The sequence below is a fragment of the Dendropsophus ebraccatus genome, chromosome 4, assembly GCF_027789765.1.
Source record: "Dendropsophus ebraccatus isolate aDenEbr1 chromosome 4, aDenEbr1.pat, whole genome shotgun sequence".
Classification (NCBI taxonomy): domain Eukaryota; kingdom Metazoa; phylum Chordata; class Amphibia; order Anura; family Hylidae; genus Dendropsophus; species Dendropsophus ebraccatus.
Genome location: NC_091457.1, coordinates 157,383,000 through 157,408,246, shown reverse-complemented (window position 1 = coordinate 157,408,246; position 25,247 = coordinate 157,383,000). Strand labels below are relative to the sequence as shown.

At 45.3% G+C, this 25,247-nt stretch overlaps 2 protein-coding genes across 2 annotated transcripts in view; one reads left to right on the top strand and one right to left on the bottom strand.

Annotated features, from left to right (window-relative positions):
• Positions 1 to 2,048: 2,048 nt before the first annotated feature.
• Positions 2,049 to 25,247, bottom strand: DPH5 (diphthamide biosynthesis 5). Its single transcript, XM_069967539.1, has 7 exons — positions 25,089 to 25,247; positions 22,297 to 22,421; positions 17,496 to 17,604; positions 10,405 to 10,525; positions 9,210 to 9,249; positions 8,045 to 8,148; positions 2,049 to 2,495 (listed from the first exon to the last, which is right to left on the bottom strand). The coding sequence occupies exons 1-7, from the start codon at positions 25,221 to 25,223 to the stop codon at positions 2,257 to 2,259; spliced, it is 873 nt and encodes a 290-aa protein (XP_069823640.1). The 5' UTR covers positions 25,224 to 25,247; the 3' UTR covers positions 2,049 to 2,256.
• Positions 24,953 to 25,247, top strand: part of LOC138789028 (glyoxal reductase-like) — a 93,994-nt gene continuing 93,699 nt past the window's right edge. The window contains exon 1 of the mRNA XM_069967537.1: positions 24,953 to 25,107. The gene's annotated coding sequence lies outside the window, so the exon portion shown is untranslated. The remainder of the gene's footprint in view (positions 25,108 to 25,247) is intronic.

Below are 25,247 nucleotides of genomic sequence, written 5' to 3'. Positions count from 1 at the left end.
CATTCCGCCGAAAGAATTGACGTGTCAATTCTTTCAGCGGAATGCGGAATATGCCCGTGCATAGAATGGTGTCTATGGCATGGGCAGAGAGGCGTGCGGCCGTGAGCGTGTAAAGGTGACGGAATTCTGCGGAATTTATCCACGAGAATTCCTCAATGTGAACCCAACCTAAGAGGAGAAAACCCAGGGGTAGATTTATCAAACATGGTGTAAAGTGAAACTGGCCCAGTTGCCCCTAGCAACCAATCCGATTCCACCTTTCATTTTCCAAAGAGTCTGTAAGGAATGAAAGGTGGAATCTGATTGGTTGCTAGGGGCAACTGAGCCAGTTTCACTTTACACCATGTTTGATAAATCTCCCCCACTGTAGTGTTGCCCACCCCCTACCATTCCACTAGTGTCACAGCTTCCTGATCTCCACCATGGCACACAGGAAATGCCTGATCCACCAATCAGTGGGACATGGTTGCAGCAAGTGACGGGCTCCATGGCCATTTTCTTTGTGTTGAGATGAGAACGAGGAAGTGCAGGGACGGGGAACCATGGGAATTATGACAGTGGTAGATAAGGGATGTGACTATACCCGCCCAAGCCCTTTAAAAAAAAATAAAAAAAAATCTCGTGCTGGACACCCCCTTTAAGCGAAGTTTATCAAAAATTAGTTCAACATGAACCAAGTAGACATTGGTGAATGGCATGGGCATTGCCTTTGTTCTTCTCTTCAGGTTGGCAGCAGTCACCCTAAAAAAATCACTGCACCAATCAGGATGCAGCCCCTCCTCCAAGAAAGCAAAAGACACCCATTTGTAGACAGCTGTTTCACGGTTCCTGCCCCTTATAAGTACACAGCCGGTTGTTGGCTGGCTAGAGATGCTGTGTTCTCTTGTAGATCCAGTTTGTGTACAGACATAGCAGCAGCATACAGATCTGTAGTTGGGAGGGGATCTGATAGGTGATGATGTCATCTTGTTCTTCACGGGAAGTCAGCTGAGCCATAACTGACCGTTTCCTCTGACACACTAAACACTGTCATTTTCTGTGGGTCAGGCTGGTGATCACAAGACCCAGTTACAGTAATGAAACAAATAGAGTTATAGGACTTGTGATTGTGAGTGTACATGACACCTGAAGTGCTTCTTTAAAGGGCAACTATCAGCAGGTCAGACAAACAGAACCTGCTGATATGTCCCTACTGAAGAGGAGACGCCAAGGAGGAAGATATGTCTTTCCGGGGTCCGGTGAGACTGTTAGGAGCACCGGAATGGCAGCTTCCTCCTCAGCCTCTCCTCTGCAGTAGGGACATATCAGTAGGTTAGATTTGTCTAACCTGCCGATAGTTTCCCTTCCGATCGTCCGGCCACCATCTTCGGACGATCATGTCATCTTCAGAAGGCCGGCCTGACTGCTCTAGCCCTTCCTCATGCCGGCCCCCCTTCAGCTGCTCAGCCCCCATTGGCTGAGCATAACAGAAGACGTCTGGGGCTTCTGTTATGCTCAGCCAATGGCAGTTGAGCAGCTGTTGAAGCACTGGAGGGGAGCCGCCCTCCTGAAGATGACGTGATCATCCCAAGATGGCGGCCAGGATCGACAGTGATTCCGTGACTATATTGTATCGGGGGGTGGAAACATGGGGAAGGGGACCATTCCCTTAAATAACACACATTGTATAACTTTGTAATGTGTGTTAAGTGAAAAAATGTTTTACACCGCACTACCCCTTTAAGAATAGCAGGCCTCTTTATAAATTAGTTGTATCTAAGAACTGTTACAAACAAATGACAGGTGTGAGTGATCTGCACTGATATAAGGAAGGAAATGAGAAACACCAGACGGATACTATTTAAAATGTCATCGCTTTATTAATTTTCAGCGTAAGGACACACTTTCCTGGAAAATCCCTGTGTTTCCAAATAAATACCAGTGGGGGGGGGGGGGGGGGGCAGTGAAGCACGGACATGGTGGGACGGGTTATAGTAAAGTGCTTGAGCATATAATATGGATGCACCAAAATGCTGTATTATAATAAACCAGCTGCTCAGGGAGCTTGGTCCGCAGGAGGAGTAACCATGCAGCATATACGGGAGTGTGATTCAGTCTATATTGCCCCCTACTTCCTCTTCAGTTCTCAGATTTGGTTTTTCTCTATTGGTGCATCCCTAGTATACGGCTAGATCACTAGTGAGAGTGGCACAGTAACACAATGGGACACGCACACAGCACTGGGTGGTTGTCTCTGCAGTGAGCGGTGCAGGTCGTCTATGATGACAGATATGTCGAGCTGTCCTCCACATTGATTTGATCGAAGCTCGAGGGCTCTACGGCAAACAGTCTGAGCATATCCAGTTCTAGGGGGTGCATGCAGCCGCTGATCACCAGGGAATGAAGAGGACCCCCAAAGTCTACAGTGCTGAGCTGCTGCAGAGTACCCGAAGCTATGTGCTGGTCAGCCGCCCCGACCCGGGCCAATCCCACGCAGATTGTGTTCTCGGTCAGGGCTGGGGATGAGGAAGGGTTAAGGTTAGCATATACTGTACATGAGATATATATATATATATATATATATATTTTACACACGCATCTTGTGACTTATTTAGTAACAGGTTCATGTAAAGGGAATGTTTCTCCTATAGTTTTATTTACTAATCAAAAGAAATGCTAAATATTTTCCTTAAAGGATCGCCCTCATATTATAGAGCAGGAAGAACTGAGCAGATTGATATATAACTTTGTGGGGAAGGATTCAGTATAGCTTGTAACATATTGATTGAAATTCCTGCTCATTCTGTGTTAAGGAGTCCAGTGGGCGGGGTCACTCAATGGACTGGACTCCTTAGCATGGAAACATCAGAGATTTCAATCAATAACTTACAAGTTATACTGAATGTTTTCCCATAAAGATATATATCAATCTGCTCAGCTCCTTCTGCTCTATAACATGATGCTGAAAGCTCAGGTAGCATTTTCATAGTGACAGATTCACTTTAAGTAGTTACACATTGTAAATGTTTCATGGACATCAAGAAACAAGCATGTACTCGGATCTGTGGTTTCATACCACCTGGGCGGCTTTCCTTGTTTTGTTGAGTCAAATGTAAACAGACCCAACAATGGTTGAGGGGGGCCTATCTTATAGGCCAGTGATGGGGAAACCTTGGTCCTGCAGCTTTTGCATAACTACAATTCCTAACATACATAGACAGCCAAAGCTTTAGCTGTCCAGCCTTGATGGGAATTGTATTTTTGCAACAGCTGGAGAGCCGAAAGGTTCCCCAGCCCTGTTTTAGGCTATGTCTAGAACATGGGCGCCATTTTGGATAAAGTTTTTCCAATGGGCAGGTGGTCAATATAGTCTATCAGACCAAAACTGTCTCATACATAGATTGTTGTGATCAGATTTGCAACCTTTCTTGTGGTTCAAAAGTTATCAACAATAACTGAAAACGTTCCCCGTGATGCACAGCTATTTGACGTTTTTGACTTTCTGTGTTGATAACTTTTGAACCTTAAGAGATATTGCAAATATGATTGCAGTGATTGATTCCGGAGACAATTCTGGTCCTTTCCGACATGACCACCTGACCATTGGAAAAAAATTACCCTCAACTTTCAAGATGGTGACCATGTACCAGAAATAGCCTAAAACAATCCCCCTCACTATTGTTGAGCAGAGAAGCCAAACTGTTCGGGTTCAGTAATGTTCTCCGAACCCAAACGCTTGATATTTGACTTCCGGCAGCTGCAGAAGTTAGATGCAACCCCAGGGAGCCCTGGAAAATATGGATACAGCCTATGGCTGTATCCATGTTTTCCAGGATTCCCTAGGACTGCATCCAACTTCTGCAGCTGTGGGAAGTCAAATGCCCAGTGTCAGTGTTTGGAGAACGATACTGAACCTGAACATTACTTGCTGGGGTATCAGATCTGTCATTTTACCTTTAGTTACTGAAATAAAAGGGGGTACTGAGACTTTTGGCTTTCCCAATGAAAGTCGATATAAATTTTCACTTCCCTTATTGCGGCCCCTGGGGACCCATGCAAATCACCTGTATCCAAATAGCAATATCTGTGCAATGAGACAAGGCAGCAGATAATAATGCACTGAATAAGTTGCAGAATAGAAGGATTCCGTCCTAAGGCCGCTCATCCTCCTCCTCCCCCTAATGACAGGGGGGTCAGCCCACACCCATGCGATGGGACGTCACAGCACTAAAGAGGTCTGTGACTGATGTATCTGCAGGCAATAGAAGAGATGGTGCTTGACACTTCTCCCATAATCCTGGAGGACATCCTTCCAGGCTGAGACGGCCAGGGCAGACATGTCAGTTCCTCTGGGTGATAGAGAGGTGTCGGTGAATGGCAGATTTTTGCCGGCTAATCTCAGATTGGAGGAAGCCCATCCTGTGCCGTCTGTCTTAAGGACCCGGGTGTGGCGCAGGATGTTGCATTCGCACGCCAAAAGGATGTGAGTGTAATGTAAAATAATGCAGCAATAAGACGGGGTCAGGGATGTGTAACCTCCTCTGTGCTGGGAGGATCCAGGGCAAGAAAATAAAGCCAAGAGGAATACTGAAATAAATGCTCAGCTATAGAACAAAGGTTGTTTCAAATGTTTCAAGTGTAGCTGTCATTTACATATATTTTATTTTTTATTGCAGAAATCAATTATATTATATATTATTATAAGTAACTCTGTAATAGGTTTTATTAGGCGGGAAAAACTCTCTGTACTCAAATAGCTGTTTCCCAGCCCCTCACTTCTTATCTGTGCATTATCAGGCAAAGCAGTCTACATTACGGAGGAGCAAAGTGCAGACGGGTCTGCTGAGTCCATTATAACCTGTGGAGGGGGGAGGGGCTGAGGGGGATGAGTGAGCAGGGAGAGCAGAAAAGCAGCTGTACAGTTTGGAGACTGTCTGGGCACATAAAACACTGGATTCACAAGTCAGAAAGTCAATGTTTATCTGGGAGCTTGGTGAGAGAAGATTGCATGGTGATGTGTTTTCTCAGGGCTGCCTTTTCTAATCTCTGTGCTCCCTCATCTTCCTCCATAGACCATAATGGACACAGAAATTCTGCTTCTTCTGAAGGAGGGTGTGTGTGTGTGTGCGTGTGTAGTAAAACAGCTTTTTGAGTAAACAAGGAAACTCTTTTGCTTTATAAAAACCTATAAAATCCCTTGTACTATTGATACTTGTTAATTTCTGAAAAGTGACATTTAAATGACATTTACGCTTTAACTCATTAGAATAATGTTCATATTGCCAGCCACTGACCGCCTGGGCATTTTTTTTGTAGGGTTGACATATCAGAGGAAGTGGGGACAGCAGCTGCATGGGATCAGGGAAGGGGAGTATGCTTTATTTTTCTTGTATGCTTATTGATATTGTTGTATCAAATATGTAACAGCTCTTGCTATGGATATGCTGAGTGATGTAAACTTATTAGGTTAAAGGGGTTATGCAGTGCTACTTTGTTCCAGAGACAGCACCACTCTTGTCTCTGGTTCGGGCGCAGGTTTTGCAACTTTGTTCCATTAAAGTGAATGGAACCTAACTGCAAATCACACCTGAACTGGAGACAAGAGTGGTGCTGTCTCTGGAAGAAAGCGGCCATGTTTTTGTAGCACAGAAGAATCACTTTAACCTTATAAGTTTATATCACTCCGCATATCCATAGCAAAAACTTATTTGATATGTCAACTAGCTGTAATTCATTGAGTAAGGAGCAAACACAACGGCCACATTCATACCGGATATATGCTGTTTCCCCAAACAAGTCGGAAATAATTTGCTACAGATTCGTCCAATTGGATGAATTTAAATAAAACTTTAATATGAGGGACGGCTTAGCACGACACTACCATTTCTCCCTTGGCATATGGATGATCTGCATTCAAGTGCACAATTCTATCCTTTCTAGAGATGAGTGGGCTGGAGGCGGTTGCAGGGGACACCAGAGACTGAAAAAGGAGGAGATCATGGGAGTGCAGACAGGTAAGTATAGATGAGCGAACTTTGTGAACCGCACTTACGCAGCTAAACACCTGCAATCATTTAGCTGTATCAGTGCAGTTCCTGTAATGTTCGGTTTGGACGAACACGATCACGATCTCTAATTGTTTGCTAGGGACTCAGACAGTGAAGAGATGCTGATGACCAAGAGCTCTGTGATCAAAATCAAAGCTTTTATAAATGACTCTTGGCTCTGCCCCCGGTGAGAAACAACAGGAATTACAGTGGTGAGGAAATGTGTTGGACTGTAATAGAATACACAGTCGGTATTTGTTACAGTTAAAGTGATATTGTCACCACTTTCCATATAAGGAGTTCTCAGCACCGCAGAGGGGGTGGGGATTAAGCACAGATGAAGCCATGGAGGTAGGCGGAAATATGGGGCAGGATGGCCATTAAGCCCCGCCCAAAAACAATAACATGCAATTTTGAGGGGAGAGACCACCAAGAAATCCTTTATACGGTAATATATGAAATGTCCAATATATATCCTTAAGAAGGGTGCTGAGAACTCATGATATGGAAAGCAAGGGGAGTGGGCAATATAACTTTAAAAATATTTCCCCTTTCTTTAGTGAGACTCCAGACATATTACTACTTTTTGCTATCCAGTCTCTTAAATTAGGACTTAAATTAGCACCTAGGACTTCACTGCATTGAGCGCTTTCACTAGAAGCCGGTAGTAGCCGGAGTTCAGCAATCTGTTTCTCTTATAGCTCTACTAGGCATTGCTCCCACCTAGCCAGATTCCTGCTCCACACTGATGAGGGGCAACACCCTGAAACAGCTGTATGTGGATGGCTACTTAGCCTTGGTTTATCCCTTGTCATTACATTGACTTATAGGGCCACTTAATATGGTGGAATTGGTGGTTTCCTAACAGGAGCTGCCCCTTGGCTGGGTCCTTCCCGGAGGGATATCTGGCTAGTCCTGTGTTTTGAGACTCTTCAATGAGGCTCCACGGACTCCTCTTTTGCATGTTCATGTTTCCCAGGGGGCAATGCACCTAGGACTTCACTGCATTGAGCGCTTTCACTAGCAGCCGGTAGTGTTGTCGTTTGGCTGATCTCCCTGAGTTCAGCAATCTGTTTCTCTTAAGTCTCTTAAATTAGGTCTCTATTACCATTAACATTTATTACCTTTTTTTTGCTTTGGTCAAATCTATAAATGACATGTTCTACAGTGAACATATTTAGATATTTCTTAAAGGAGAAGTCTGGCAAAATTTTTTATTAAAGTATTGTATTGCCCCCCAAAAGTTATACAAATCACCAATATACACTTATTATGGGAAATGCTTTTAAAGTGCTTTTTTTTTTACTGCACTTACTACTGCATCAAGGCTTCACTTCCTGGATAACATGATGATGTCACTTCCTGGATAACATGATGATGTCACTTCCTGGATAACATGGTGATGTCACTTCCTGGATAACATGGTGATGTCACTTCCTGGATAACATGATGATGTCGCGACCCGACTCCCAGAGCTGTGCGGGCTGTGGCTGCTGGAGAGGATGATGGCAGGGGGACACTGAGGGACACAGGGCACTGGAGGGGCACTGAGCATCCCTCTGCCATCATCCTCTCCAGCAGCCACAGCCCGCACAGCTCTGGGAGTCGGGTCGTGACATCATCATGTTATCCAGGAAGTGACATCACCATGTTATCCAGGAAGTGACATCACCATGTTATCCAGGAAGTGACATCACCATGTTATCCAGGAAGTAACATCATGTTATCCAGGAAGTGACATCACCATGTTTGTTTTCAAGGAAGATGAGATGCCACCAGACATGTCTGGCCATTGAGAACGCATGCACACTCAGCTGTACTAAGTGTATATGTACATGGGGAGTCAGGGGGAAAGGCTGAACAACTCATTAAAGATATATGGGCACCTTTGGGATGATAGCAGATCCAACGTGAAAAGACTGGGCCTTGATGCAATTCTTACGAGTTATTTGAAGATATTAAATCTACAGTTTACAGAAACTCCAATGTCAGCTCTTGTGTAGGTGCGTCATACTCACCCAGCTCCTCTCCCAGCTCCCTCCTGTTCTGTACAATCTGCAGGAGCTGCTCCGCCGCCTGATTCACAGTCATGTAACGTGGAGGCTCGAAGATCTTCTTCCCCCTGCAAGACAAGAACAGTCCGGAAGCCGCCTTCTGCAAAGTTATTGCATGAAATAGCGATCACACTGTACGTCCTGAGATAGGTATATATTAATTGTACATAGTGATAGATCCCACTGCAATACTATAATCCATTGTGGGGAGAACCCCTGTATACGGCTACAGGCAGTATATACGTGCATTGTGACGCTAGGTCGGCTCATCTCAAGGGCCATGTATGCCAACTGCAGAGCTGCCATTATACTGGTTGTCAAATTGTTCTGTCTTAAAGGGATTCTTCACTTAGTCATCAGTTTATAGTGGAGGGGCCCATTTACAAGTAGTGACTGTCTAAAGTGTTACCTTACTCGGAGCCTCAGCTATCCAAAGAACAGGAAACACATAGGGGGACATGTATCATCCGGCATACTGTTTAATTTCGGCGTAAAGTGCCGATATGCAAATGATTTTATGCGCAAATGGCCGATTTGAAAATATACGCATATCGGCACTTTACGCCGGGTACGCCGGGGGGCAGAACGGGGAGCATGGACTCCCCGCGATTTATCATTTTTTCAACTAAAAGATACGCCGAAAACTTACTCCACCTTTCAGGTGGCATAGGTTTTCGGCTGTGCGTACCGACGCGCACGGGATTTATGTAGAGGCAGTCCGCCTCTAGATAAATCTCCGAAGCGCCGGAGATGCGGGGACATTTAATAAATGTCCCCCTTAGTCTACATAGTCAAGAATAGAACCTTCAGCTGTCAGGGCATGCTGGGAGCTGTAGTTTTGCAACGCTTGTAGAGCCAAAGGGTGCAGAACACTGGTCTACACAACCATGAACATAGCCTTCAGCTGTCAGGGCATGCTGGGAGCTGTAGTTCTGCAACAGCCATAAGCCCACAAGTTGAAGAACAGTGGACTACACATTCATGATAATGAAAGTTACAGTACGCTGTTCACACAGTGTCCAGTAGGGGTCAGAACGAACCTAAGTAGGATTTAAAGGCACAACGGCACTGTTTAAGTGGGCTCCAGTCAGTGTATGAAGGTTACTGCGGTATAAATAAGTGCACTTACTTCATGAGGTTCTCTATGGATTGCTCCTTCACCTTTATATCTGCAGCAAAACAGAAATCTAATAGCAAACAGTGTGTGAAGGAAGCATGCAATACAGTAGACTCCACATTGGCTTCGCCTCCGTATTTTAGTCCCATAATGGGACATAGGCGAGTGTGTCAGAACAGGAGGGACAGCACATATTGGAGTATTATAATATGGTGGCGGGGTACTATGCCACCATGTGATAGTACTACGCCACCATATTATAGTACCCTGCCACCATGTTATAGTACTCCGCCACCACGCCTCAAGGGCAAGAGAACTGTGAAAGTTTCATGTAAAACAAATATATACGGCTGGTACTCTCACTTCCTGCTCCACTCTTGTAGTGACTGGCCTGATTATTCTCAGTATGAGTGTCACTAAGCTGCTTAGGGTCTCATTCACATGGACCATCATTGTGGCTTCTGTCCAATGCAAAGAGACCAGATTTCTTATGTGAGTTAGTGAGAGTTCAGAGAGAAATTAAAGGGGTCCTGTATGAAGATCTACACGCAATGCTCTCTGGGAAAATGTATGCAAATTAGCACCACTACAGAAGAAAGAAAACTGCCTGTCTAGTGCCACCTATAGGCACCTACCCTGCAAGTCATGCCTGACATAACCTGCTGATTTGTCCCAATTGCACAGGAGAGGCCGAGGAGGAGGGTATGTCTCTGACCTTCATCCTTTGGGCCGTTCTGGTGCAGTTAGTAGTTTGCGCCATGGTCTGGACTGTTAGGAGCACTGGTGCACAATTAGGAGCACTGCCCACCCCCATAGCGCCCCTAACACTACACCCAGTGCTCTTAAGGGTCTTACCAGGCCATGAAGCAAATTAATAACTTCACCAGGACGGCCCAAAAGAAGGAAGGTCAGAGGCATACCCTCCTCCTCGGCGTCTCCTGTGCAATAGGAACATATCAGCAGGTTAGATTTGTCTAACCTGCTGATGGTTCCCCTTTAATACATGACAAGCTAATATCAGCTCAGAAGAGACACCCATCTACAGCTGTTTGGGGGTGCTTGCCCCTTGTCAGCAGAGAACTGGGAGCGCTCAATGTGGTGTCCAAGACCTAGAGACATTTTTATTTGAAACCACCAAAGTGCACAGCCGGCTTCTAGGAAACTAAAGAGGAAAGATCAACCCCAAAATGATGTGTATTGGTATTACCTAATAAGCAGAGAGTGTGCATCCCACTCAGCCGGTTCCTCCGGATTTTGTCATAGAAGCTTTCTGGTTTCCATGTGTCGGTCCAGAAGACAATGGAGACGGTCTCCCCGAAGTTATAGAGCTGCAACACAGGACAGATTAGAGAGGGTGACGCTGGGAGCTTAACAGGAGAGAGACAGGTAACCAGGGAAAGACATGACACTCACTGCCGCAACTTCACATCAGGGAAAACTTCATGATAATTTTGGTTTCCTTGTGCCCACAGCGACGTCACGGTGCAGGGATAGCGCACGCAGCGACGTCACGGGATACTACACACAGTGATGTCACAGCACAGGGGGGATAATACACACAGTGATGTCACAGCACAGGGGGGATAATACACACAGTGATGTCACAGCACAGGGGGGATAATACACACAGTGATGTCACAGCACAGGGGGGATAATACACACAGTGATGTCACAGCACAGGGGGGATAATACACACAGTGATGTCACAGCACAGGGGGGATAATACACACAGTGATGTCACAGCACAGGGGGGGATAATACACACAGTGATGTCACAGCACAGGGGGGATAATACACACAGTGATGTCACAGCACAGGGATAATACACACAGTGATGTCACAGTACAGGGATAATACACACAGTGATGTCACAGTACAGGGATGTACCATGTACCCGTGTCCTCACAGCATTGGATAGATGTATAATGATGCAATATATACAGGTATTATAATTTCCTAGCAGATAATGTATACAGCAGGTCCTCAGGGGTCATAGTAACTGTACCCTGCCCTCTAGTGATATCACTTCTATACGGTACTGACCATCAGCTCCTCAAAAACATTGTCCCTCTGTATCTTTGTACCCATGGAGCAGACTCTCTGGAGGTTAATGGGCTTCTATAACTCGACTTACACAGGACTAACATACCCCGGCCTATGTAATGCCCTCCCCTGGTAACATACACAGCATTATACTATGGCTGCAAACAGGAGGGCTCAGAGGCCGGGGTCAGTCACATGACTCAACAACAGAGGACTCTCTATAGACAATACGCTGTAATGTCAGGTGTAATGACAGAGAGCAATGGTGGAGGTAGCGGCAGGGAATGGCCGTACTCTGTTACCAGGGAGACATTATAATGATTGATATTAGGCAGTCGCTACTAATAAATGATGGTGATGACTGTTCTTATGGGCATCACCGCTTCTCATAGACCTGTAACCTGAGCGGGGCGACAGATGGACGGACGATCGATTGGTTATTAGACCGTTGTTTATATTGTTGTCTTCACGCTGTGGCGGGTGGGCTGTTTATTTGATGCGATGGTCACCTCCTGCCATTTATTAGGGTGGCAGATGTAATGTAAAGGCTAGAAGAAGACGTTTCTGAGCTTGGTAGCCGGGGATCTTATATGTTCGGTGACTCCAGTGTCTGTATCGGTGGCCGTCAGCTCAGGAACAGAGAAGCCTTTGAGTTGGTGGCAGAAGCTCCAGGCGTTCCTGTGGTGACCTCTGTACGGACATATGGCCAGCTTAACCTTAGAGTGACAGCCGCGCCACCACTGAAGCCTGCCTCTCTGTATTTTTAGGACTATACAATATATTTTATAGGCTGTAAACAAACTATTGGATACTGAGCCACAACAATGACTGCGTAGAGCCGGCCAGCGACATGGAGGACAGCTGCTTCCTGCCTGGGGCACCAGGGGGAAGCGTGTCACCGCCGAACAAGAGACAGGGGCGAGAGAGACCGCACCGTAGAGAGAAGTACCGGGAGAGAGAGGGTGCAGTCACAAGAGGGGCAGGAATCGTTGGCTATCACCCTAATGGTGCGTTTACACGGAACTATTATCGTTCGCGATCGCATTTCAGCGATAATCGGCTCGTGTAAACACAGTGAACGATCAAGGAATGAGCGAGAAATCGTTCATTTTGATCTTTCAACATGTTCTCAAATTGTCGTGGCAAAAAATTCGCATATCGCTTCGTCTAAACAGTCTTTCAACGATTCACCCTATGTGTGAGATGGACTTAAGCGATCTTAAAATGATCGCAATAACGATTTTTCTAACGATTTATTCGTCTAAACGCTGATTGTTATGAAAACCAAATCGTTGCTTCAAAATAGATTGGGAGAATTTTCGCTCCGTGTAAACGTAGCATTAGTCTATGGAGTGAGATGCTTATAGCTTGCGGCTGCTGCAGGGGGGTCGAGTGTCCCATTAATCTCTTGGGAGTAGAGACCAACAAAGGGCTGCATGAGTATGTGACAAGTATGTTCCCATATAACACCGGGACTGTGGTTATTGCCAAGCAGCCTGTAATGTTGTTTGCATGTGGGCATTCATACATTCCGTTCACAGTCCGTTAATACGGACAAGGGGGGAGATTTATCAAACATGGTGTAAAGTGAAACTGGCTCAGTTGCCCCTAGCAACCAATCAGGTTCCATCTTTCATTCCTCACAGACTCTTTGGAAAATGAAAGGTGGAATCTGATTGGTTGCTAGGGGCAGCTGAGCCAGTTTCGATGTACACCATGTCTGATAAATCTCCCCATATGGGTACAGAATGGAGTTTGGAGCTCATAGCATCCTCACTTGTGCTCTGAAATGGGTGAAATCTTCACACTACTGTACTGACACAGCGTATCAGTACAGTGAGGCAAAGATTTAAAAAGCCGTTAAATAATTGAAAACTTGTTTTCAATTCAACTGGTGCCAGAAAGTTTTGTAAACTGATTTATAAATTTACTTCTGTTTAAAAATCTCCAGTCTTCCAGTACTTAACAGCTGCTGTATGTCCTGCAGGAACAGGTGTATTCTCTCCAGTCTGACACAGTGCTCTCTGCTGCCACCTCTCTCCATGTCAGGAACTGTCCAGAGCAGTAGCAAATCCCCATAAAAAACCTCTCCTGCTCTGGACAGTTCCCGACATGGACAGAGGTGGCAGCAGAGAGCACTGTGTCAGACTGGGAAGAATACACCACTTCCTGCAGGACATACAGCAGCTGATAAGTACTAGAAGAGATTTTTAAACAGAAGTAAATTATAAATTGGTTTACAAATCTTTCTGGCACCAGTTGAACTAAAAAACAAGTTTTCAATTATTTAACAGCTGTTTAAATCTTTGCCTCACTGTACTGATACACTGTGTCAGTACAGTAGCGTGAAAGTTTAAATAGTTTCAGAGCACGAGTGATGCTGCCGGGAGCTCCAAACTCCAAACTCCATTCTGTAGCACACAGCAGCTGAAAAGTATTAGAAGACTGGAGTTTGTTTTTTTTAATAGAAGTAAATTACCAATCTTTATAACTTTCTGACAGTTGATTTAAAGGAGAAGTACAGCAAACATTTTTTATTAAAGTATTGTATTGCCCACCAAAAGTTATACAAATCACCAATATACACTTATTACAGGAAATTCTTATAAAGTACTTTTTTCCCTTCACTTACTACTGCATCAAGGCTTCACTTCCTGGATAACATGGTGATGTCACTTCCTGGATAATATGGTGATGTCACTTCCTGGATAATATGGTGATGTCACGACCCGACTCCCAGAGCTGTGCGGGCTGTGGCTGCTGGAGAGGATGATGGCAGGGGGATGCTCAGTGTCCCTCCAGTGCCCTGTGTCCCTCAGTGTCCCCCTGCCATTATCCTCTCCAGCAGCCACAGCCCGCACAGCTCTGGGAGTCGGGTCGTGACATCACCATGTTATCCAGGAAGTGAAGCCTTTATGCAGTAGTAAGTGCAGGGAAAAAAAGCTCTTTATAAGCATTTCCCACAATAAGTGTAAATTGGGGATTTGTATAAATTTTGGCGGGCAATACAAAATTTTTCCTGAACTACTTCTTTAAAAACAGAGTACCCCTTTAAAAAGGTATTCTGGATAAGATTATTTTTTTTTTTTTAAATGTAGCTGGAGACGCACTAAAAAAAAAAAAAAAAAAACACATTCTCACCCACCTCACTCCCTCAGTCTCCCCTGTGATGTCCTATTGTCCCCCACTGAATGCTCTAATGGACTGGACTGTTATCCGGAATCCCCCTTTAAAACCTACACTTATCAGAAGTATCTCCTACTTACATAAACCGTGCCCTGAACCTGACCTGGAATCGGCTGACATATTGAAGGGACTTTCTGATCTCTCTCCCTCATGGTTTGTGTCTGTTTCTGAGCCAGCGGCTGGAAGTAAGTATCTATACTCTCTCTATCAACAGGAAACACATTTCCATTCCAGGGGACACTTGCATGTAAGCTAATAGCATGTAGCCTGCAGCTCTGGGGGCTGATACCAGATGCTCACCGCTTCTATCCCGTTGCTCTTTTCTTAGTCCTGAGCTGCGGCTTTAGCACAGCTTCTTGCCATCGCCGCTTATACTGGGCGCCTAATTTATGGTTATTTGTTTGCCGCTTCTTTTTTGTCCTCCAACCCACTGAAAATTACAGCAAATCTGTAAAGTGTGAAACCTATTGTGCCTATACATTAGAATGATTTACTGCCGCCGCAGATACAAATCATCCAGCGTATTTCTCTGCCCATGATGATTAGTATTCGCATGGACAAGAACACAAGGAGGGAGCAATAAAAACAAGTGATATTATAACTTCACCGGGGTTAGAAAACACTGTGCAGAATATCCTGCTGCATTTCCTGCAAGAACAACCAGTGGCTTTAAAGGGGTACTCCACCGATTTTTTTCCCCCTTTCAAATCAACTGGTGACAGTAAGTTATATAGATTTGTAATTTACTTCTATTTAAAAAAAATTAAGTTTCCAGTACCTAGCAGCTGCTGTATGTCCTACAGGAAGTGGTGTATTCTTTCCAGTCTGTCCTCTGTCCATGTCAGGAAATGTCCAGAGCAGCAGCAAATCCCCATAGAGAACCTCTTCTGCTCTGGGCAGAGCACTGTGTCAGACTGGAAAGAATACACCACTTCCTACAGGACATAAAGCAGCTGATAAGTACTGGAAGGCTTGAGCGTTTTAAATAGAAGTAATTTACAAATCTGTATAACTTTCTTACATCAGTTGATTTGAAAGAAAATAAAAAAGGCCAGAGAACTTCTTTAAGGGCACCTGTCATTATGTTTTGTGTCACAACCTGCGTGCATTTGATCCTGCTGCTGGAAGTTCAGGTAACACCAGGCAGGATCTGTTCTGTGCACAAGCCCCATTCTGATCCAAAAGGGCTTGTGCACGGAACAGATCCCGGGTGGCGTTACCCATAGTTAGCTAAACTTCCAGCAGCAGGAGCAACTGCATGCAGATTGTGTCAGAAAGCATAAGGCCCCATTCACACGTCCGTGTCAGTTTTTACTGTCAGGAAATCCTGATCAGGAAACCTCAAATGTCATCAGGAAAGTATCAGGATTTCCTGACAGTAATCCGTTTTTACCTTCAGGAAACCATCAGGAAAAACCTTCAGGATTTCCTGATGAGAAGAAAAAAATAGGACATGATGGGAGATGCAAACTGGATGGTCACAGCTTGCAGAACTACAACTCCCATCATGCCCGTCTGACAGGTCATGATGGGAATTGTACTTCTGTAGTCTGTGGCCACCCAGGTTGCAGGGCATGATGGGAGTTGTACTTCTGCAACCTGCATGGCCACAGGCTGCAGAAGTACAACTCCCATCATGACCTGCTGCCAGGTTATGATGGGAGTCATGATGGCCATCTCACCTGTCCGGGCCTGATGTAGAGATCGGCGGCGGCGGCGCTGCTCCGGTCGGGGGGGAAAATCGGCGCTGAAGGTCCGGGGGGCAGGAATTGGTGATCCCTGGCGCTGCTCCGTTCCGGAGGAGGGACGGTGGCGCTGATGGCCGGAGACAGAGGCGGACGATGGCGGAGCCGATGAGTTGCCGAGACGGTGCGGCGGGATGATCGGGCGGCTGGCAGCCCTGTCCCGATGTCCGTGCTGGGGGTCGGGGGTTGGGGTCGGGCGGCGGCGGCTGATGTACGGTCGGGGGGGCGGGGGTCATCGCGGCTTGGTGATCGGGCGGTGGTGGGGAGGGGGGGGTCTTACGGCGGGCTCTCAGTCATCCGGAATCACGGACACTTTCCTGATGTACATCAGGAAAGTGCCCGTGATTCCGGCGCTCCCATAGACTTCTATGGGGGCGTCCGGGCCGGAATTCCGGACAAAAATAGGACATGTCCTATTTTTTCCGGATCTATTTTCCGGAACGGACACCCTTCCGGAAAAATCCGGAAGGGTGTCCGGGACCAATTAGAGTCTATGGGTCCGGAAATCCGTCCGGATTTCCTGATAGGAAATCCGGATGGTTTTTCCGGAAGTGTGAAGGGGGCCTAACAGGTGCCCTTTAAAGTGTCACTGTCGTTTTTTTTTTTTTTTTGCAGAAATCAATAGTACAGGTGGTTTTAAGAAACTTTGTAATTGGGTTTATTAGGCAAATATGCCATTATCTGCATTCAAAAAGCCTTTCCCCAGGTCCCCTCCAAAAGAACAAAGGACTACACAGTGGGAGCTGTGTGAAAACCGGTATTCAGAGGTCAGAGAGGTCAGTGCTGACTTCAGAGGAGATAGCCCGGTGATGTAGCTGTAAATTAACTCTTTGTTTTCCGGTTTTGGTGCCTCATCTCCCTCCACCCCTCCCCTCTCCATAGAAAAACATGAAGACAGGGGGGAGAGCTTCAAACTGCTTTTTCATGATAAAAATGCATTTTTCGACTAAAAAAACAATTACAAAGTTTCTTAAAATCGCCTGTACTATTGATTCATGCAAAAAAAAAAAAAAAAAAAAAAATTTAAAACGACAGTGACACTTTAAAGAGACTGCAGCTTTCACTTGAATAGCACATGGCTGTAGTAACTTGCACTGTAATCATAGTAGGTGATGCCAGGACAAGTTACTGCAGTGATGAGCTATTCAAGGCAAAGAGGGCAAAGCTGTTGTACCTCACACCTCTGCTACTAATACTGCGGAGATGGAAGAACCAGCATTGCGGCCCCTGACTGGTGGTGGAAGGTCCATCTTCCGATGTAAAACTGGTGGCTTACATATAACATTACACGTGACTACATTCTGAGGTAACATTACGCATTTACCTGAAGGCCACAGCAGCCAACGGCGCTCAGTATGGATGCATTGTGAATGACTTGATGCTGGATTCCCGCCTTGGCAGCTCGCAGGACCAGGTCGCTGTGTGTTGTAGCTCTGCAGAGAAATACCCAATCAATGTACAACATCTAAATAAATATATATATATATATATATATATATATATATATATATATATATATATATATATATACACACACACACACAAAACACAACAATTACTGAGCTCAAGGAGAACAGCGAAAAACCACCCTGGTGTTTCCCTATTTAGGTCCCAAAGCTCGCAACAGAGTGAGGACCTGAGGGACTACGTATCAGGGTGGTTTGGTGCTCTCCCCACTAGGAGGCACCCCTTGGCAATGGGCTTCCTTCTCTGGAGAGAGTGATATCTGGCTATTCCCGTGTTTTGAGACGCGTAACTGAGGCTCCACGGACCCCTGTTTTGCATATATATATATATATATATATATATATATATATATATATATATATATATATATATATAGCGAATGCGCAAAACCGTGTACACTTTATTATACAACACATAGGTCTGTATTAAACATTTTTCTTAGTTCTCAAATCTTCTGTTCCGATTTATGGTCAGAATATAAAGCAGCTTAGAAGATCGTTCAGGAGAGGAAAGAGAAGAGCTGGAGACCTACTTTTTGGATCGGTGCAGAACTTTCCACCGAATCCGAACCAACCCAAAACAATGAGTGCATACTAGGATTATTATGGATGGCTCCATAGCAGGGATGGGGAACCTTCCGCCCTCCAGCTGTGGCAAAACTACAATTTCCATCATGCTGTTGTGCAAGGTTCCCCATCCCCGCTCTACAGAATCTATGTTTCATTGTGCCATATGGATCTGTAATAGGGAAGTGTACATTGAAAACTGTAGTTTTACATTAGATTTTCAATGTAATCTTATAGGAGATATTATTATATAAATATACACATAAAGGCTATGTTCACACAACGTCAAAAATGGAGGAAAAAACGTCCGATTTCGCTATTTAAAAAAACATCCGTTTTTGTTGCAATTTAACTGACTGCAATGGCAATGCATTGGAGTCAATGGGAAGACGGAGGTCCAATGCACACTATACATTGAAAAATGGACGTTTTTGCCGCGGACGTCAAACAGCGGAAGTTTTTTATTAGTTGTTTACACACAGTTCTTCTTTTGTAACCGTTCTTTCTCCATTTTTACTATTAAATTCAATGGACTTTTAAATTAAGACACACCCAAAGGGCTATTAGTAACGCCAAACTAAAATAATATGCAAACATCAGTCATTGCACTAAGGGGAGGCAGGCTGCTAAAAAAAAACGTCCGTTATTTTGAGTCTAAAATTTTAGACTCAAAATAACGGACGTCATTTGAAACGGAGCTGAAAAAACGTTGTGTGAACATAACCATATACACACACACACACACACACACACACACACATACATCATATTATATACCAATAAAATCCCATTTCTCTGCACCCACTGGCTTTACTCTCTGTCTTTTTATATGCAGCACGGCTCGTGTTTTTGCAGGAGTAAATATCGCCAGAAAAAAAAAGATTAAAAAAAAAAAAAAAATGGATGTATGTTTGCACTGAGCTGCATGTATAAACCCTGCTGACCGTCCCTATGAGACCCATCACTAACTCTCCTCATCATCCTGATCTCCGGATTAGGATCCCTTTCAGGCGATGGTTTTGATGCCGCCTGGTCTCCTTCCCCAGTGTGGTGCCCATTGACCCCTCCGGATACCTCTAAAGGTCAGCCGGCCACCTGTTCTCCAGTGACAGCCCAATCCCTATTCCCATATGTACTGTAATGGTAACATCTATCAAAAATACAAACCAAACCAGAAATGTTACTAAAGGGGAAAAAAAAAAAAAAAAAAAAGAATAGAATTGCAGGAATGATGAATCCTACAAAGGGTTTTTATTAAGACGGATGATTGTCCCTGCTGACGGGATCACGGCCACTGTGTATCATCCATCTCGGAGCACACACCGCTGGGACGGCCATAGTATCTACAGAAGCCATCTCCTTACTCTGTGCAGGTCAGGGATCTGTATACCCTGTACGGTCAGATAACAGGCATCCTATATAACATCGCAATTCATTATGGGACTGCGATCATTCAATGTCCAAATACAAATTACTGGGATAAATTGCAGGCCCGCTATAGCGCAGAGGTAATCTGCAGGGAGCCCTGTGGTCCAATGTGCCGGATTCAGAAAACAATAAGCACTAATGCGGGGATGGACTCCAGCTCCGAGCACTTGTGCATTAAAGGAGAAGTCCAGCGAAAATGTTTATTAAAGTATTGTATTGCCCCCCAAAAGTTATACAATTCACCAATATACACTTATTATGGTAAATGCGCATGAAGTGCTTTTTTCCCTGCACTTCCTACTGCATCAAGGCTTCACTTCCTGGGTAACACGGGGAGGTCACTTCCTGGGTAACACGGGGAGGTCACTTCCTGGGTAACACGGGGAGGTCACTTCCTGGGTAACACGGGGAGGTCACTTCCTGGGTAACACGGGGAGGTCACTTCCTGGGTAACACGGGGAGGTCACTTCCTGGGTAACACGGGGAGGTCACTTCCTGGGTAACACGGGGAGGTCACTTCCTGGGTAACACGGGGAGGTCACTTCCTGGGTAACACGGGGAGGTCACTTCCTGGGTAACTTTCCGGGGGCAATACAATACTTTAATAAAAAATTTAGCTGGACTTCTTTTTTAAGCCTTTGGTTGTATTTGGCTTCTACCTGTACATTATTACCACAGATGATGCCGAAGAGAGCAGGGTCATGCTATGGATAATACCTGATGTATATACTAAATACTGCTCTAACCCTATGATGTGAACAGAGATTTACTTGGTGCTCTTTCCTGAAGATGTCTATTAGAAATATTCGTGGACAGGGATTGCTATACTGTACGTATGTGAATGAATAACATGTTGTGTGAACAGAGCCCAAGCTGATGTATCAGTACACACACGTTCAGGTTTGTTTACATGCAAAGGCTATATGCTACATGCAATATGTTCACGCAACATATTCTTTATGTCGAGAACGGCCGCTATTTTCAATCAAAACAATGGCTGTTCTAGCCATAGAGAAATGTGTTGCCCTAAAGTCAATGCAACCGACGGCCGTTGCTCGCACAGTGTATTGAACAACAGCCGTGGAAATAATTGAAATCAATGATGCTGTGCAATGATTTCAACGCAATTTTCAGTGCAACAACGGCCTTTGTTTGACACTCGCTACAACGGCCATTGTTCATGTATTGTGTGAACATAGCCAAACAACGCAAACTCACTAAGCATATTGTGAGCGCATAGTCGAGGGATTCCTTGTGAATTATAAGGATTGTGGAGAACGTCCCATAGAAACAGCGGAGAGGAGGGAAGACAGGCGGCCGGCTTTATAGATGTGTGGGTAATGAGGCAGTAATATTCCCCCGGGTGTCTCAGGAGGGGGAATGAGGTGACGCCACGCAGCTTGGGATGCTGTTCTATAAGCAGACGCAGCAGATTCTGAGATGAACCCGTCTGGCTATAAATAATGATATCTGTGGGGCACAGGTTATAGGCAGGAGCGCTGGAGTATTACACAGCATTTACTGCTCATATGATGACGGTGACCTACAGCAATGGGGGTCGGACACATCTGTCAATTAGAAGCCGTTTATAAATGGGATGAATTATCCAGCAAAACCAGAACATTCTCCCACTCCCTCCCCCCAAAGAAAGAAAGATTACAAGAGAGAGAGGCAAGGTCCTCGTACTTAAAGGGGTTAGCCAGGATTAGATAACCCTAGCTTTGCGGTGTTACAGCTTGGCTCCGTTCTCTTTAATGGAACTGAGCTGCAATACCGCACATAAACTGTGAACAAGAGTGGCGCTGTTTTTGGAAGAAATTAGCTATGTTTTTCTAATCCTGGATAACACCCCATATAATCATATATAATCAAGAAAAAATTCTTTGAAATCAACTGGTCCCAGTTAGTGCTAGAGACTTGTAATTTGCTTCTATTAATTTTTTTTCCCAGTCTTCCAGTACTTATCAGCTGCTCTCCAGCTCTCCAGAATGGAAAGACTACACCACTTCCCACAGGACATACAGCAGCTGATAAGTACTGGAAGACTGGAGGTTTTTTTTCTTTTTAAAAAAGTAAATTACAAATCTCTGGCACAAGTTGATTTAAAACAATTGTTTTTTTTTTTGCTGAACTACCCCATTTAAAGTGACTGTACCACCAGGCCCAGGCTGAAGCACTGGAGACGGGCCGACCCACCCTTAGTGGGAGAAAACCCCCGCACCTCTATGATAGGGTTCCATTGATTCTAATGGAGTCACGTCATGGAGGGGCTGGGGTTTCTTCCCACTAAGGGTGGGTCGGCCCGCCTCCAGTGCTTCAGCCTGGGCCTGGTGGTACAGTCACTTTAAAGAGCTTTTCCCATTGAACAAAGTTATCCCGCTATTCACAGGAAGGGAATTGTAGTTGTGCAGCAGCTGGAGGGCCACCAGTTTGAAACCCCTGGGATAGAGGATAATTAGAGGACTTGGGGGTAGGGGGGTCTGACTGCTGGGGCCCCTACAATCCTGACACCAGGGACCCCAGTCTTCTGTTAGAATGCAATGACCCACATGCACACCGTCGCTCCGCTTACTCTCTCTGGGATCAGTGTTTGCCTGTGGGTTGTTTGTGTATGGCATTCTGAGATACATTTCAGTGCTCCACTTTAAATGTTCTCTCTCTTACCCAAATGGATCACCGACCACCAAGAAGGCGACGTCACTGACCGCAGCATCTCGGAGGATTTCATCGGCTTCTTGTTCCACTGTCTCCCGGTCAGCGAGGATCAACTCCCGCCCATAAAATTCCTCCTGCGCACATAATGCAGATTCTTCTTGTTACCATTAAGGGTACAAACCCACACACCGTATACACAGCAGATACGCAACAAATACGCAGCAAATACGCAGCAGTTTGATGGTGAAGATTTAATGCTGAGTTCAGTTATTTAGATCTAATCTGCTGCGTTTTTGTTGCGTATTTGTTGCGTTTTTGCTGCGTATTCGCTGCGTATCGCAGCAGTAAATACGCTGTGTATACGGTGTGTGGGTTTATACCCTAATAGTGTATGTTCTTATGCTACACAGATTACTATAAGTCATAGGGGACTCTGATAGCTCGGGGTCTCAGTGTTTAGACCCCCATTGTTCAGCAGAGCCAGAAGAAGCACTCCGCTAAGCACTTCACTCCCCGGCTCACTGCAAGAGGCACTCTCCAAAGACTTAAATGGAAACCGTCCCAAGGAGCAAGACGGAAAAGGCAGCCAGAGAGCGAAGCGCTTAGCAGAGCGCTTCTCCTGGCTCTAATGACCATTGAGAGTCTAAACAGCCAGACAGACAGTGCCCAGGGCGAATTCGCACACCGCGGATGTGTTACTATTGATCTGGATTACCCCCATTCAGAGGAATAAACCTGATCCTTAGTTGCAGAAATTTCTGTGTGAACTAAGGTTTAACACAGAAGCCATATACTAAAATGGTTTGTTCTTCATGGACTGTTTATCCCGCTTTTCCATAACAGGATACAATCTGTTTTCATAGCCCAACACCCTGTGTGTCTCCTATGCCTATGTGAATGATGTGTAAATTCACAGGTCAGGCAGGTGTATAAGCTTAGGTAGTCACCATGTAATCTATCAAAACAGGGAAGAGGCACCAACATGGGTGAGACTTAAAGGAGAAGTCCGGCGAAAATTTTTATTAAAGTATTATATTGCCTCCCAAAAGTTATACAAATCACCAATATAGACTTATTATGGGAAATGCTTATAAAGGGCTTTTTTCCCTGCACTTACTACTGTATCAAGGCTTCACTTCCTGGACAACATGGTGATGTCACTTCCTAGACAACATGGTGATGTCACTTCCTGGACAACATGGTGATGTCACTTCCTGGACAACATGGTGATGTCACGACTCGACCCCCAGAGCTGTGCGGACTATGGATGCTGGAGAGGATGATGGCAGAGGGATGCTCAGTGTCCCTCCAGTGCCCTGTGTCCCTCAGTGTCCCCCTGCCATCATCCTCTTCAGAAGCCACAGCCCATACAGCTCTGGGAGTCGGGGCGTGACATCGCCATGTTATCCAGGAAGTGACATCGCCATGTTATCCAGGAAGTGACATCACCATGTTATCCAGGAAGTGACATCGCCATGTTATCCAGGAAGTGAAGCCTTGATGAAGTAGTAAGTGCCGGTAAAAGGCACTTTATAAGGATTTCCCGTAATAAGTGTATTTTGGGGATTTGTATAACTTTTGAGGGGCAATATAAAACTTTAATAAAAATTTTTGCCTGACTTCTTTAACAATGGGCACAAGCACCCATATAGATGCTCACACAGGTCGCAAGCAAATTGCCCCCGACTTACATTACAGCATATGAAACCACATGCAACCAAAAATCCATCCGGTTCGGATTTTTGTAGGAGGAAGTGTCACATGCAGCAACGTGTCGCACGCAGGAACGCAGCCAAATCGCCAATGATTACATACAATGTTGCAATGCAAAATTACAAACTTTGTTTTGTGTTCCTGAACCTGCAGCACTCCAGACGTGTACACTGTATATGGTCTCCTATCTGTTAGTCTCATTCTTTTAGCTTCAGTGTTTTCCAACTACAACTCCCACCATGCCCTGACACCCTTAGGCTTGTCCTTTACGCTAGTGCTGAGATGGGGGACCTTCCACCCTCCAGCTGTTGCAAAACTACAATTCCCATCATGCCTGGACAGCCGAAGGCTGTCTAGGCATGATGGGAATTGTAGTTTTGCAACAGCTGGGGGGGGGGTCGAAGGTCCCCTATCCCTGACCCAGGGCAAACTCCTGAACCTGTGATGCTACAACACTTATCATGGCCATGATGGGAGTTGTACTGCCTATGGCAGCCAATCACAGGACAGCTTTCCTATGCACGAAGAATTGAAAGCTGTGCTGTGATTGGTTGTTGGGAGTCAACATTTTCCCTGTTTTTCTATCTGCCCCAGCCCTCATTGCCCCTAACAACCAACGACAGCACAGCTTCCATTTCTTATTCTGCTTGTCTGAAATAAAAGCTGTTCTGTGATTGGTCACCATGGGTAACAGTTTTTTCCCCCTTACAACTAATCACAGGCCTGCTTTTAAATAACTAATGAAAGTTGTGCTGTGATTGGTTGCTAGGGGCAACAGTTTCCATACATCTATCCCAGCCTAGGTTTCCCCTAGCAACCAATCACAGCTTTGGTTTATTAGACTGCTTGTGTAAAATGAGAGCCGAGCTCTCATTGGTCGCCATGGGCAACAGTTTTGTTCTTACATTTACAGCAGCCAATCACAGCGCAGCTTTCATTTTTTCATGAACAGAATAGCTGCACTGTGATTGGTTGCTAGGGGCAACAATGCCGGTCTGTCTCATAGGGCAGTGTAACGGACGCTCACACACTCGCAGAGCTACAATCAATGACTGGTAAATAAACGCATCATCTGTACAAGCCCGTACCAAAGCCTCCTTGCCCACGGTGAGTATAGAGGTGTATGCCTCCAGATAGACCCGGGAGCAGCTCCTGATCACCTCCAGGCCCCTCACTGTCACGTCCTTGGCATCCCCCAGCCCCAGACCGATCAGGTACAGCATGGTCCTCACACCGGGCAGCCCGCG

What these genes read in the sequence shown, in the direction of transcription:
- DPH5 (XM_069967539.1), bottom strand. Translation starts at nt 25,223, where the DNA reads ATGCTGTACCTGATCGGTCTGGGGCTGGGGGATGCCAAGGACGTGACA. An exon ending in GCACACTCTCTGCTTATTAG is followed by an intron (nt 9,250 to 10,404) that starts GTAATACCAATA and finishes GTTTTGCTGCAG; the next exon opens with ATATAAAGGTGAAGGAGCAA. An exon ending in GGAGCTGGGAGAGGAGCTGG is followed by an intron (nt 2,496 to 8,044) that starts GTGAGTATGACG and finishes CCTCATCCCCAG; the next exon opens with CCCTGACCGAGAACACAATC.